The following is a 14,730-nucleotide window of genomic DNA, read 5'->3' on the forward strand; positions in this document are numbered from 1 at the left end:
GATCCTATAGCCTTTACGTATACTTAGTATACACAGCACAAGCACCTGACTTCATCTGTTAATTAATCGGACGATCAAAATAAGCAAAAAATACCACCCCAAATAATCTATCGATTATTTTACCGATGAAATCGGATACCGATTGCACCCGACTTCATTGTTCAATGAGTCTGGCGACGAAATTAAGTATGCTACGACAATCGACGTCGTCGGTGTGAAAATAGGTAGATTTGGTATGCACCCGATTTCGTCGGGGGATGGTGAAATTTCAGAACTGTCAAACTTTTTATGGGGTACTTCTGTTGTTGGTACCCAGTTTCTGGGTGGTATACCCGAATTGGGTCCTAAAACCCTACCTCGTTTATATAGTTGCAAACGAAAGTGCATTGGTCAAGAATACTTGAACCGATGTTATAAAAATCTGGTAAAAATCAAAATCAGTAAAAATAATATTTGTATGTTTAATACATTTTGAGGCAAATATTGGCCTGTGCAACATTTTAGAACGAATGAACCATCAGCCCAAAACGTCAGGCCCATATATTAACTGTCAAATGTTGAGTCAAGTGCCCTGCGGTGTTTTGCTAGTGCGTTTGAATCCGTACGTCAAACAAGACCGAAAATGTCGAGGAAGCATTTTTCATCTATTTTCAAATTTCAAATTAAACAATGTTCCTTTCAATTTTTGAGTCAAAAGAAAAACTGACGCGTTCAGGATGATTAACTTCATCGTTCCCTGAAATAAAATCGAATATCGGTTCTTCATTTTAGGACCCAATTCAGCTGCTCATTTTGGGTGATTGGTTCGTACGCAGTTAGTGCTAATTATCGACAATTAACTTCTCCTGGCGAAAACTTGCAATTAGTTGAGGTAGATCGAGCCTTTTGTGTTTGTATGGCTTTTTTATGTCGAAAAATAGCCCGTCGATACTTCCGAAGGATTGTTATCATGAATTAAATGAAATTAAAACAAAAACATTGTGCGCCATATTGAATGAATGGTGGGTAGGCGTATTAGCCTTCTCTTCAGTCCCCTGATAGAAACTGAATAATAATATCAGGGGGGGAGTAAGCCTGTCATCCACGAACAAATCAAGCCTACCTAATATGTATTCAAGACAAAATTTTCAAAACGACTTATCTGCTTTTGTAAACAAAGATTCAAACGACGATTTGACGAATCTGATAGCTCTCGCACGCAAACCAACACCATCAACAGGTAGCGGAATTATTCGCCTACCTATTGATGGTGTTGGTTTGCGTGGGAGAGCTATCAGATTCGTCAAATCGTCGTTTGAATCTTTGTTTACAAAAGCAGATAAGTCGTTTTGAAAATTTTGTCTTGTATTATCCGGGCCTCGCCGCTTGGGAAAGGCGGGCCACCATGGGCCACCCCGCTTGGCAAGTGTACACTCTGAGAAAAATTTATACTAAATAGATTAAAAGTGATTGTTCCTTTTTGGACCACCCTAATGAACACCAATTTCCAGAGCAGTGCTTTGTTTGTGCAACAGCTTGAAACTATTTTATTAAGTTCAGATATGAAGAGACACTATGTTAATTACATGTTTTCTGTTGGTAAGTATACTCTAATTAACTACTTACATTTTATAGTTTTCTTTAACGTTTCCTTTCAATTTTACAGGTGCGACGGCTTGATTTACGGGTGGTTTACTTTATCCTACATGTCGATACATTTAATTAGAAGCAGTTTACAAAACAATAAAATATCATTTTCTCACCCCAAGGCACTTCAACACGATTCAAATATATTTTTGCGATAATTGAATCTATTAGATCCGGCAGTATTCCAATAATTCACTTGAAATTTTACTTAAAACCACTCGTCTCTCGTACGTTATATGATATATTTTGTTTACCTTTTTTTCTGCCGCATCCTCCTTGCTCTGATATACTCACGCATACTTACGTCCAGGCTGCTACCATTTCGCCTCGACAACATCGTTTGAGGCGAACGGATGCACCATGCGCCGGGTGCGCACAACTCAGGGTTTCTCGATGCCGGGTGGTAGCGGTGCCAACATACTCCCTCCCCGTATCTCTGGTGGGGCCTCTGCAACGCCGGAGTTACCATCCTGGACCTCCAGCACCGCTAGCTTCGTCACCGGCCTCCTAAACTTACCCTTAACCGTCTGCACCATCGCTTGTCGAATTCGGCTGTCCGCCTCCGGGTAGACATCTAGCACGATGCCGCGGATCCAGCTCTTCCGCACTGCGTCGTCCGCGATGTACACCAGATCACCGCTTGCTATTAGTGGCACGTTAGTATGCCACTTAGCCCGATGATTTATCGACGGCAAATACTCGAACACCCACCGAGCCCATAGTTTGTCCGCCAAACGCTGTGACCGCTTGTAGCGGTCTCGAAGTGCTTCGGCTTCGCTCGTAGGTGGAACAGGATGTTCCTCACCGATCGTACCGACGCCACGAACAAAATGATTTGGCGTCAACGCTTCTTCTGTTCCCGGTTCCAGGCCGACGTATGTCAACGGCCGGGAATTAATTAGGTCTTCAGCCTCCGCAATCGTCGTCAGCAACACTTCGTCGGTTATTGTTCTCCCGTCGTTTAGCACGGTTAATGCTGCCTTCAGGGAGCGGACCAATCGCTCCCAGACACCACCCATGTGAGGTGCGCTGGGGGGGTTGAAGTTCCAGCGGGTTCTGGAATCCGTGAATTCGTCCTCACATTTTTCTCCGATTTGCTTCACAATCGCCTTGCTTGCAGCTTGAAAGTTCGTGCCGTTGTCGGAGTAGAATTCCAACGGTTTTCCTCGGCGGCACACGAACCTTCGAATGGCCATCAAGCACGCTTGAGTCGTCAGGCTGTGAGCGACTTCAAGGTGAACAGCTCTCGTAGTCATGCAGGTAAACAAACAGATGTACCGCTTCTCCGATCTTCGACCGACTGTAACTGTGACTGGGCCGCAGAAGTCCACGCCGGTGTGGCTGAACGGTGGTAGTCCCGGCGTGACGCGCGACTCCGGCAATGGAGCCATTCTCGGTGTCCTCGCTCGGCATTTCTTCACCTTGCACCACATGCAAGACTTCCCGATCCGCTTCAACTCTGCTCGCAGGTTCTGAATGCTGAATCTTTGCCGGATTTCGTTGACGGCAGACTCCACGTTTCCATGTGCTACTCGGTGATGGTAGTATTCTAGCAGCTTGTCAGTCACCAGATGCTGTTTCGGTAGAATTATTGGGAATCGAAGCTCGAACGGCAGCGACGAACCTTGCGCTGCTCTACCTTCCATTCGCAGTACGTCCTCAGTGTCTAGGAACGGACTCAGGTTGTACAAACTGCTACTCTTCTCTAATTGCTGCTGCTGCTGTAACGGTAGCTGCCGGTTCTTTTTGATCGTCCTGATTTCGTCGCCAAAACAATCGGCCTGGGCTGACCGCCAGAGGTACGCCTCCGCCTTCTGGTACTCTTCACGTTTCAACGGTACCGTCGTCGATCGTACAGTTTTTATAACCGCCTTCTTCACCGCTTCTGTAGTTGGAACTGCTTCGATCTTGAATCCATCTTTTTTCCTTCGACAGTTCGACGCGAACCGATAGACGCATGCCACCGTCCGCACTAATACCCTCCACTTAGAAAATCGTTGCAGATCTACTATCGACATGGTGATGGCGATATCGTGGAACTGGACACACGCTCGAACCTCCTCGGCAACGTTTGGTGCGATGCTGTCCTGCTTCGGCCAACAATCCTCCGGCTGGTAGAGGAATCCAGGGCCGCGGAACCACGCAGCATCGGAATGCATGCTGTGCGCCTTCTCCCACTTCGTTAACGCGTCGGCCGCATTGCACTTAGTCGGCACCCAACGCCATTCCGCTATTTTCGTTAAGCTGTGTATCTCTCCGATCCGGAACGCCACGAACTGTTTATAACGACGGTGGTCGGAGTGGATCCATGAGAGTACGGTCTTCGAATCGGACCACATGAAACGACGCTTGACTTCTAACGTAAGAATCTCGCCGACGGAATTGGCAAGCCTCGCTCCTAGCGTTGCTGCTTGCAACTCCAAACGGGGAATGGACATGTGTTGCAACGGTGCTACCTTCGACCTTGACATTACTAGCGAGCATATCGGTCCCTCGTCTGTTTCAATTCGGATGTACGTTGCTGCTCCGTACGCGTCCTGGCTTGCGTCCACAAATGTGTGTAGCTGAAGACTGGCGTAGTCCAAAGAACGTCCACCGCAGAAATAGTAACGAGGAATTCGCACTTCCTCGACTTCCGGAAGCCTCCTGATCCACTGGTACCACTTCTCTGCCTCTTCAGCTCCGATCTGCTGATCCCATTCTCATCCGCTTCGCCAGAGATCCTGAATCAGCAGCTTCCCGTAAAACGTAAACACGGAGAGTAATCCCAACGGGTCGAAGAAGCTCATCACGCAGCTCATCACGATCCTTTTTGTCGGCAGCTGCTCGCCGGACAGGAAAGGCACCAGGTCTTCCCTGAGCTTGGTCGAAAAGGAAAATTCGTCGTTCGCTGGGCTCCACACGATCCCCAACACCCGCTCGGAGCCGGACTCCTTATCCTCACCGAAACGCACGCACTGATTTTCCTTACGTTCTCCCATGGCCTCCAGAAACTCTCTGGAATTGGAAACCCAGTTTCGCAACTCAAAACCGCCCTTGGAATGGACGTATCTCACATCCTTCGCAAGTGCCACTGCTTCTTCGATTGTATCTGAACTGTCGAAATAGTCGTCGACGCAGTGATTTTCGACGATGGCTTTCGCCGCCGACGGGAATTGCCCTGCAAATTCTCTTGCATTACAGTTCTTCACGTATTGGGCTGAACACGGTGAACTCGTAGACCCAAACGTCGCTACGTCCATCACGTACACTTCCGGTTTCGCTGATGGATCATTCCGGAACAAAAATCTCTGCGCTCGTTTGTCTTCTTCTCGGATCCGTAGCTGGTGGTACATCTCCTTTATGTCCGCCCCGAATCCGACTTTTCGTTCACGAAACTTGCAAATTACCGCCGGCAAGGCGGTCAGCATATCCGGCCCCTTCAGCAGCTTCGAGTTCAAAGATACTCCTCTCACTTCTGCTCTTGCGTCCCACACTAGGCGAAACTTCTGCTTTCTCGGATTGTAGACGATATTCAGTGGCACGTACCACACTTTGCTGCAACCTAGCGCTTCTAGCTCGGACGACGTTGCCTTGTGTGCGTACCCCTTGACTAGATAGTCGGCGATCATGGTCCTCACCTTGGCGTACAGTTCGGGATCTTTACTGAGACGATTCTCCAGGCCAATCAGCCGCTTAACGGCCATGAGGTAGCTATCTGGGAACTCGGAGCAGTCGTTTTTCCACAGCAGTCCCGTTTCGAAGCGATCTCCTATTCTTTTGTCGTCTTCCTCAGAATCTCTTTTGCTCTTCTGTCTTCTTCTGACTCGGGAAGCAAGGCCACAGAAATACCGGATTCTTCCAGAGTGTACTGACTCTTCAGCAGGTCGTGCAGCTCCTGGTTAGTTACCGAGCTACAAGCGTGATGTCCGACGATTCCACCTTCCGCGGCATTCGCGCCGGTCGGTCCGTAGACAGTCCACCCCAATTTCGACCTGACTGCTATCGGCTCTTCCGGCCGGCCTATCCTGGATTCAATCGGAGCGTAAAGATGGATATCCTTCAGCCCGATCAGAATCTGTGGCGTTGTTTGGGGAACATCTGCGATCGGCAGATCTCGAAGGTGGCTGTATTGCTTCACCACTTCCGACACAGCTAGTGAATGTTGCGGAAGCTTGAGACTCTCCACCGTGTGGGCACTCTTGATGAAGAAACGTTGCGCTGATCCTCGAGCGGAAATGAGCATGTTTACACACTGCGAGTCCTTCTCGACTCGTGAGACTCCAGCGGTCCACGTCACTCGTAGTGGCTGCGTTACACCACGAATTCTTAGTCGGTCGATCAGCGTGTTCTCCACCAGCGTATAGGAAGAACCTTCGTCCAGGAAGGCAAAGGTATTCACCGAGTAGATTCCGCTGTGCAGGGTGACAGGCATCATACGGAAAATAACGGATGGCTTTGGTTGAATAGCGTGGATATTGCAGTTCGAGCCAGCCACTGATCTCGGTGGATGCAGAAGTGGATTGTGGCGCTCCTTGCACCCGCCGATGTTGCAACGAAAATTCAACTTGCAGCTGACAGTACCGTGCTCGTTCAGACACAGCTGGCATAGCTTCCATCTGCGAACCGCTTCCCATCGCTCACTGTAGTGGAGTCTACGGAACCTCTCGCAGTTACGGATTCGGTGATCTACTCTTCCACAGATCCTACACGGCCTTCTCTCCTTCGCAGGCGGACTCGAACTTATACTCTCCGCCGCGTCATGGGTGTGAATGTACCCTTCGCTTGCTCTGCTTCTCTGGTTCACCTTCTTTGAACCGACCTCTCCGGACCGGGATGCTTCTCCGTAGGCAGCCACTTCACTTGCATCCTTCACTATACGTGACAGGAAATTTGACAACGTCCGCAGCGTCACCACCTTGCTCTTCCTTCGGTATCGTACCCATTCCAGCTGCGTCCCTGCTGGTAGCTTCTCTATCAGCTCTTGAATAAGCATGGGGTTCACCAGATGCGAAGTTAACCCTGTAGCTTCTAGATGGTCAGATAGCTGCTGCACCACCACGCCGAAGCCGATGAAACTCGCCAATCGATCTGCTTTTGGAGGCGCTGCATTGCGCACTTTCGCAAGCAGCATGTTCAACAGTCGCTCAGGTCGCCCATACAGCATCTGCAGCGTCTCTATTATTTTTGGGACTGACTTTGGTAGAAGCAACCTACTCCTGACCGCTTCCAGCGCCTCGCCTTTCAGGCATTCCTGTAGCCGGGCCAAATTTTCTACGTCAGAAAAACCGCATGCTTTCGTCGACGTCTCGTAGCTACTGACGAACATCGGCCACTCTTCTAACTTGCCGGTAAATGTTGGCAACTTCCTGGATAGAAACTGCCGAGCGGACATCTGCGCCTTCGTTGGTTCATGCTGCCGATTTTGTCGACCGCGCCTGACTTCTCCTTGCTTCCTACGTGACTTCTCCCTGTCTCTCTCTTCTTCAGAATTCTCCGGACTTTCTTCTTCCTTACAGCCCTCTTCATCTTCCGAAGAGTTCTCTTCGTCCTCGATGAAACTTCCTTCTTCTTCTTGGCTTTCCTCCTCTTCAGCGGACTCTTCTTCTTCTACTTCTTCGGAACTCATTTCAGATTCCGACTCTTCTTCCGCTATCTGCCACTTCTTGCTACGCTTCCCCTTTTCCGGTTTGGGAACCCCTGAACGTCCGACAGGCGTCGAATTTCCATCGTGCCCGATTAGAAAACTCTCCGGCAGAGTTGATGGATCTCCGATCGACTTTGGTGCGAGTTTCTGAGCAACTGTCGGCGTCGAGTGTTTGCGGTAGGCTCCTCTCGGATCGTTGAATTTCGCAATCGCTGCATCCGCTTTTCCGGGCTTTTTGTTCCCCGATTTTTTCTTCTCGAGGTTTTTCCCCAGCTTCGAATGCTCCAATTCCGCAATCTTCCTTGTGCCGCTTTTCGAGCTTCCCATTTTGACACCACCGACAGCTCCCTTTGACTCCTTTTTTCCAATGTCCGTTTCCGTGCTCCGCTTTAGCTTCAACCGCTACAACTTCTCTTCCATCTCCGTCCGCATTGCGTCTAGTTTCCTCTGGTGGGCTCTTCTTCGGCGAACTTCTTTTCCATTTGTGCCTTCTCGAACTCCAGTTCCATATCCCGCTTTTCCTTTTCCAGCTGCTGGCGCATCTCAAACAATTCTTGTTGGACCTCCAGGCGCTTCCGATGCAAAATCTTCTCTCTTTCCAGTTCCCGCTTCTGCTTCTTCTTCTCCTTTTCGAGCTTCTTCAACTCCTCTTGCAGCTCGGACGAACCGGAGTCATCACTACCACCTCCACTGCACTTTTGACAGCACCAAGAAATGTCCTTTACTTCTGCTGTGACGCCAACACAGCCGAAATGGTACCACTGTTGGCAGTGGTCACAAAAAACCATTTGGGACTCGGCATCATCCGGACGATCACAAGCCACGCAACTAAAACCTGTTTTATCAGGACTTTGCATATTGGGATTTGGTCGGAACATTATAAAATTTTCAAGTTTGTTCCTTTTTGGACCACCCTAATGAACACCAATTTCCAGAGCAGTGCTTTGTTTGTGCAACAGCTTGAAACTATTTTATTAAGTTCAGATATGAAGAGACACTATGTTAATTACATGTTTTCTGTTGGTAAGTATACTCTAATTAACTACTTACATTTTATAGTTTTCTTTAACGTTTCCTTTCAATTTTACAGGTGCGACGGCTTGATTTACGGGTGGTTTACTTTATCCTACATGTCGATACATTTAATTAGAAGCAGTTTACAAAACAATAAAAATATCATTTTCTCACCCCAAGGCACTTCAACACGATTCAAATATATTTTTGCGATAATTGAATCTATTAGATCCGGCAATAATCCAATAATTCACTTGAAATTTTACTTAAAACCACTCGTCTCTCGTACGTTATATGATATATTTTGTTTACCTTTTTTTCTGCCGCATCCTCCTTGCTCTGATATACTCACGCATACTTACGTCTAGGCTGCTACCATTTCGCCTCGACAACATCGTTTGAGGCGAACGGATGCACCATGCGCCGGGTGCGCACAACTCAGGGTTTCTCGATGCCGGGTGGTAGCGGTACCAACAGTCATTCTAAATCGCTATTTGCCTGCAGGCATCTTCGATTATACGCACACTATACTTTGGTTAGTATAACTTTAATTTATACGGACAATAGTATAAATCGACGTTATCGATAATAGTATTTGTCGACTTAATTTTGTTTTGTTTTGATTTTTCGATAGTTTACAAAAATAAAAAGACGCAAGAAAATTGTTTCGTTCAACATTTTATTCCCCAATGGGTTGTAAGGAAAAAGTGCTACAAAAGATTTTATACCGAGGCAATATGAGCAACGCAAGAAAACAAATGATCCATTTATATTTATCTAGCCCCAAAACACCTCGCCCAAAACGACAAATTCCTCTCAATATAACCACGTATAACCATATCCAGCGCCGGAGATTCATCTTCTGACGTGCCAATCTAATTATCCCGACGGCTTCACAATATGTTTTGGTTGGCGTAGGATGTTTCCTGGCATTCCGTCCGTGACTACCAACATGACTTCTTCACAACTTACTCTCACGGACCGCTGGAAACTTGTTGTAACGATCTAAGTACCGGAGTCTCATAGTTTTCTAAAATCAAAGCACAATAAGCTGTATTTTCGTTGTGTATCATTTTTGAGACCTACCTTCAACTTGTGCCTTCGTATATCCGTTCTTGAATAATTATTCCATATTATTTGGTAATCGCGCAAAACCGTTAATTCAGTTGCAGTAAAGAGTGCCGTAACAGATCCGAAAAACAATCAATATCGCTGAAACTAATACGACACCGAAAATGACCGCCTTGCTAACAGCAGTCGGAGAAAAATGTGACTTCAGAAAATTTTACAGAACAACCAAAGCATTAGAGAATATAATTGCACAATTCAGTGATAGATTAACTTATAATTTTCAATAGATTACTCTTTAAACTACGCCTAGTTTAAACTTTGGAAATCTCGCGTAACATATGATTACGGCTTATAAACCAAAACTATGATTTTTCATTTTCTAGCATAAACGATTGCTTTGTAAATTATTCTTTATCGTAGGTAAAACTCCGTACTTAATATCTCTTAAGAAACACATTTATTGCTATTTTGAGTGAACGTCTCATGAACCATTTGCACCATAGTGGTTTTAAAGTCCTTTGATGGCGCCCTTAACTACCATGCGGAATGTTTGCTTTGGTTTTACGGCCGTTCACTTTATATTGTTTATTTAGAAAAACTAGCTTCAAGCTATTTTAAAATGTATATTCTTACTAGGTTTTTGATATATCGCATAGCAGAACTACTCTGGCTAACAAATCTAAACAAATCCGATGATGTTACTAGCTTTGAGCAAACGGCTTAAAAACCAGACGTGTTGCCGGTAATGCGAGTAAACGGCGCAATTTTTGTTTTAGCTGAAATTTTGTAGATTTCGAATGGTTTTTCAATTAATCTTAATCTGCTGTTATAATATAACTATTTACGTATAGTATTGACATGGTTTTGGCCATGAAATGAGTTTCAAATTCAATAAATGAATTAAATTAGTCATAGAAAACTTGAACCTCATTTTTCTCGGTTCAGCATTGTTGGTTTTTCGGCCGTAATCATATGTTGCTCGAGAAATATAAAAAAAGATTTGTTGTCATACTATAAGCCATTTTACGAGACAGATTCGATCAGCTGATCGAAATTTTGAGTGAACGGCTCGGTCTTTGTTTTGGTAAATTTGCATGCAAACCATCATCAATTCGTCATCATCATCATCATTTCATTCCATTTTCGCAAATGTTCCTTGTAAAATGTAAATATTAGTGTTTGGTCTCCTGTCATTTGAGTTTTCTATAAAATGGCTTATTATAGATTTGTTCGATTTGTTTGATCCCTGAGTGTAACATTTTCGAACTGGAATCATGTACACTCAGAAATTAAAGAAATCATCGATAGTATACAATTTATTCTTTTTACTCATAAATGAGATTTATTCATAGCTTAGTATAATGTGTATACTGTCACAGCATACAAATTAAACTAATACTGATTTCCGCAAACTTATTAGTCCGTAGTATTAGGGGTTGACAGTTCGAAATCAGTTCGCGAAAAAAATAATAGAAGATCAGAAAATCTGAAAATTTTCTATTTTCTGTTTATTTGTACATACATGTACATATTGTACATATATCATTTTTGCGTCAATAATGTGAACTTAAACTAAAGGAAACAATTTCAAACAAAATACAAAATGAAGAACTATGATAAAATAGTGTGAAAGGTAAGGTCTGCTGAGCAAATATGATCAGACTGTTTCACGATTTCATTCGCATTGCGCAGAACATAACGTCACAATATTTCACTATAGATAAAGCCGGAAGATTGATGATGCCGCCTTCGAGAATGCCACCCCAAGATTGACATGGATGGTAGGCAAAAATGCCTAAGTTTGCACAATGCGACGAATAATGACGAATTCAATTGAATGCGTTGATGTCTCCGTTGATGTTCCCGTTTTTCATTTGATGATCCGCCTCAATAGGTAACTATGAAGATTTGTGTTGTAATTATGATCAAAATAAAAGCAAAATAAAGCTAATGTCGAAGATCACATTTCCATTTTCTTTCATTTCCGTAACAAATACAACCATAACAAAAAAGCATATCAATGCAGAATCCATCTAAAACTCCAGCCGAAAAAAGGTTAAACTAATGTGATTAAAACCGCCCTATACTATATGCACCCCATAATACTAATGACACACTGGTGGTATTCGCACCATGGTACAAGTTGTACCACAGGTGTGTCACCTTGTACCATGCTGGTACAACGAGGAAAACCATGGTACAATATGTACTAGGGTACATAACCGTGGTATACCACGGTCCTTGTACCACCAGTGTGTCTTTAGTATAAATCAAAGTTATACTAACGCAGTATAAAGTGCATTTAATCGAAGTTGGGGTCAACCAGGCGAATAGCCAGTTAGAATGACTTTTAATCTATTTAGTATAGATTTTTCTCAGAGTGTAGGATATTGGTTAACCTAAAAGATATTTTAGTTACTAGATAAAGATTGTCGCTTCGGTTCCCTTTGTTCTGCTGTCCGAAACATGTGTGGTACATACCTGTCAAATCGTATGGATTTTCCTTCTTTGACATTTAGCTCCCCTATCCTCGCCAGCAAAAGATGTTCCGGACAGCGACGACAGCGACAATATTTATCTAGTAACTAAAATATCTTTTGTTAACCTACACTACTGCTGACTAACGAAAAAATTGTGGGATTGTTTATTTACATTTGCTTCATACTACATGCAGAGGAGGCGCGATGCACCGCATATTACCCCCCTGAATAATATAACCGATTCGATGAATGGTTCATTTCTTCAGGGAGGTAGATCTCGAGGGAGATGCAAGAGAAAAAAAAAAGATATTCTAGTTACTAGATAAAGATTGTCGCTGTCGTCGCTGTCCGGAACATCTTTTGCTGGCGAGGATAGGGGAGCTAAATGTCAAAGAAGGAAAATCCATACGATTTGACAGGTATGTACCACACATGTTTCGGACAGCAGAACAAAGGGAACCGAAGCGACAATCTTTATCTAGTAACTAAAATATCTTTTGAAAAAAAGTACCAAAAATTAGGTGCTTTTTTCTAACCGTGTGGGGTATCGTGTATAGATTCAAATGAGCGTGGCAAGTACTTTCAGTCGCAGGATTTTGAAAGTTTTAAAGATGTCAGTCGTTTGTTTTTGTTTTTCCAAATCCGTGCTCGCGGTTGCATCCATCTGCCTGTCCAGTGGCAGTGGGTCCAGTTAATAGTCCGGTCCAGTCGTCCGCGTGCGGGTAGTTTTTCTGCTCTCTCGTCCAACAGTGGCTTTCGCTTTCGTCCGGTTCGGCTCCCTCAGTAGAGAGTCCAGCGGATAACATCGAAAGGGTAGGTGAAGCACCGAGAAGTGCGAATTACGTTCACCGTTCGTGTTCGACCCGTTAGGCGATCATTCGTAGTTCGATCTCCGCCGCGATCGGTTGTAAGTTGTTTGTGCCAAACAAACAGAACGGAAAGCGAGTGGAATTCGGTCACCGTGTCTTCAAATTTATGGGGAAAAACTTTCACCTTCCGAATTACGGTGGAGAGCTATCATTATATAGATTTCGTGTGAGGATTGGTCGGATGGGATTCAAGGCGTAACACCGAGGAAGCAGTGTATCGTCCTGTCGGTCTAGCTGGTATCATTCGCAACCTTTGGACAGGCTGACCTCGATTGGACGTTGAATCGATCTGATCAGAACCGGCTTGTGTTCGTGTTCTCAATCGGTTGGATAGAACAAAAGGATCCTTGGAAGAATCTGTCTGGTGATTGATAACGATTGATAGGGGGAAAGTTCAACTTCAAAAGATGATTGAAGAGTGAAGTGAAGGCAGTGTTTCGAAAGAGTTGTGTGAAGCAGCAGGAAGAGTAAATAAAATCAAAGCATTGTCACAAACCACGGTGTTCTGAGAAGTGAATTTTGGCAAGCTCAGATGATTGACAATTTCTGTTACATTTTGAGATTTCAAATGAAATTCTTCTGTAATGTTACATATCCAGGTTTCACGATTTAAAAAGCCAAATCCCGAAAGCACAAAAGTCCTTTCGAAATCACACACGTTCATTCAATAAATTCATTCTAAAGCCTAAAATCTCATTCAATCGACTGGAAGTTGTTCAAGTAACTTATCAAAAACTGCCCATTTTTAACAAAACAGCAATCTTTTATAATTCATTGTGAAAAATCTTAATTTTCCAATTTGATTATATTCGCTTCTTAAAACACCGTGCCTTAACAACAAAATAAAAGCAAAAAAGAGAAGCGCACAAAAATGCCTGTAAACTGAGTGTTGCCGCAACGAGTGACCCACTTGCTGCGAGCTCAGTGTCCGGTTTTTTGGATTTCGTTTACTCTTTTGGAATTTTGTCCGACGGAGATTGTTTACCTAACTCGAAGCCCCATTGGTCATTGCTTGGTGGCTTGTGAATTGTAGATACGTACGTACCTACCTACCGACGACGAGGGGCGGTGTGAAAATCGTGTTTCAAGTTTCGAAAAAAAAACGCGAAGCCGAGATCATCAACGCCCGAAGAGGATGGAATCTCTGAAGAACAGTGAAACCAATGCTGCAGCTGAAGCGGCGGCCAGCAGTGCTGCGTCTGCGGCGTCCCACGTCAAGGACGAGGCCAAGAAGAACATGGACTTCATTATGAAGAATCTACTGGCTGGAGGTAGGTGTCCATCGCGATGGGGATTGATTGATATTGATTGATGTTTTCGTCTGTGTTGAACGAAGCGGACTGACGTCAGCAAACCATTCTCAACGGCTTCGGTTGCTGCTCAAAAATAACTTTCACGAGATGTGTCTGGCTTTATGTAAATACCAAAACAAACGATCATCGACCTTGTTGATAATGAAAAGGCGCACGTTCGGAAAGTCGTTTTATTCGCAGGAGAGAAACGTGAGCATTTACGGATCTGGGGCTTTCTTGTGAAACGGACCTTTGTAGCATATATGCACTTACTTACGTTAAGGATTGGACTTTTTATTATACCTAACTAGCAGGGATCGGCAGTAGATGCATAAGTATTTTGATTGCTAATGGCGCTATAAATCGTGTGATCAACATGTTTTGTTCAAGGCGGTACTGTATGTGTCAGATGTCTTTATTTTTCATCGCAGAAGCCCAATTTTCATACCTATTTGAGAACAAGCAAACCGAAACAATATAATATGTATTTGACACTCAAGGTACCGATCAAACCATTCATGTGAAATCCGGGTTGCTATGGTTGAATCATGTTGATCACAATAGCTGTATGAGATAATAGCGACTCTGGCTTTCTAATAAAAGCATATTAGGCTTTCAGCGATCGTGTACGTACACACACGTTTCACTCACACTTTTACTCGGTTTATTTGCAACCACGAGCAGCTGTCACGGCAAAATCAAATGGGATTGTTTGCAACCACGAACCTGCATTCGTGTTGGTGAGAAATGTC

At 44.4% G+C, this 14,730-nt stretch overlaps 2 protein-coding genes across 8 annotated transcripts in view; one reads left to right on the forward strand and one right to left on the reverse strand.

Annotated features, from left to right (window-relative positions):
• Positions 1-2,006: 2,006 nt before the first annotated feature.
• Positions 2,007-4,097, reverse strand: LOC134222851 (uncharacterized). Its single transcript, XM_062701999.1, has one exon. The coding sequence runs from the start codon at positions 4,095-4,097 to the stop codon at positions 2,007-2,009; it is 2,091 nt and encodes a 696-aa protein (XP_062557983.1).
• Positions 4,098-12,470: 8,373 nt separating this feature from the next.
• Positions 12,471-14,730, forward strand: part of LOC134226188 (solute carrier family 25 member 16-like) — a 58,249-nt gene continuing 55,989 nt past the window's right edge. The window contains exons 1-2 of one of the 7 annotated variants that reach the window (XM_062706795.1): positions 12,471-12,630; positions 13,720-13,957. In XM_062706795.1, the coding sequence (XP_062562779.1) occupies positions 13,822-13,957 (136 nt within the window). In that variant the 5' untranslated portion in view covers positions 12,471-12,630; positions 13,720-13,821. The other 6 variants (XM_062706792.1, XM_062706796.1, XM_062706794.1 and 3 more) reach the window with 6 other exon arrangements.

This window comes from Armigeres subalbatus, chromosome 3 (genome assembly GCF_024139115.2).
Source record: "Armigeres subalbatus isolate Guangzhou_Male chromosome 3, GZ_Asu_2, whole genome shotgun sequence".
Taxonomy (NCBI): Eukaryota; Metazoa; Arthropoda; class Insecta; order Diptera; family Culicidae; genus Armigeres; species Armigeres subalbatus.

What these genes read in the sequence shown, in the direction of transcription:
- LOC134222851 (XM_062701999.1), bottom strand. Translation starts at nt 4,097, where the DNA reads ATGTCAAGGTCGAAGGTAGCACCGTTGCAACACATGTCCATTCCCCGT.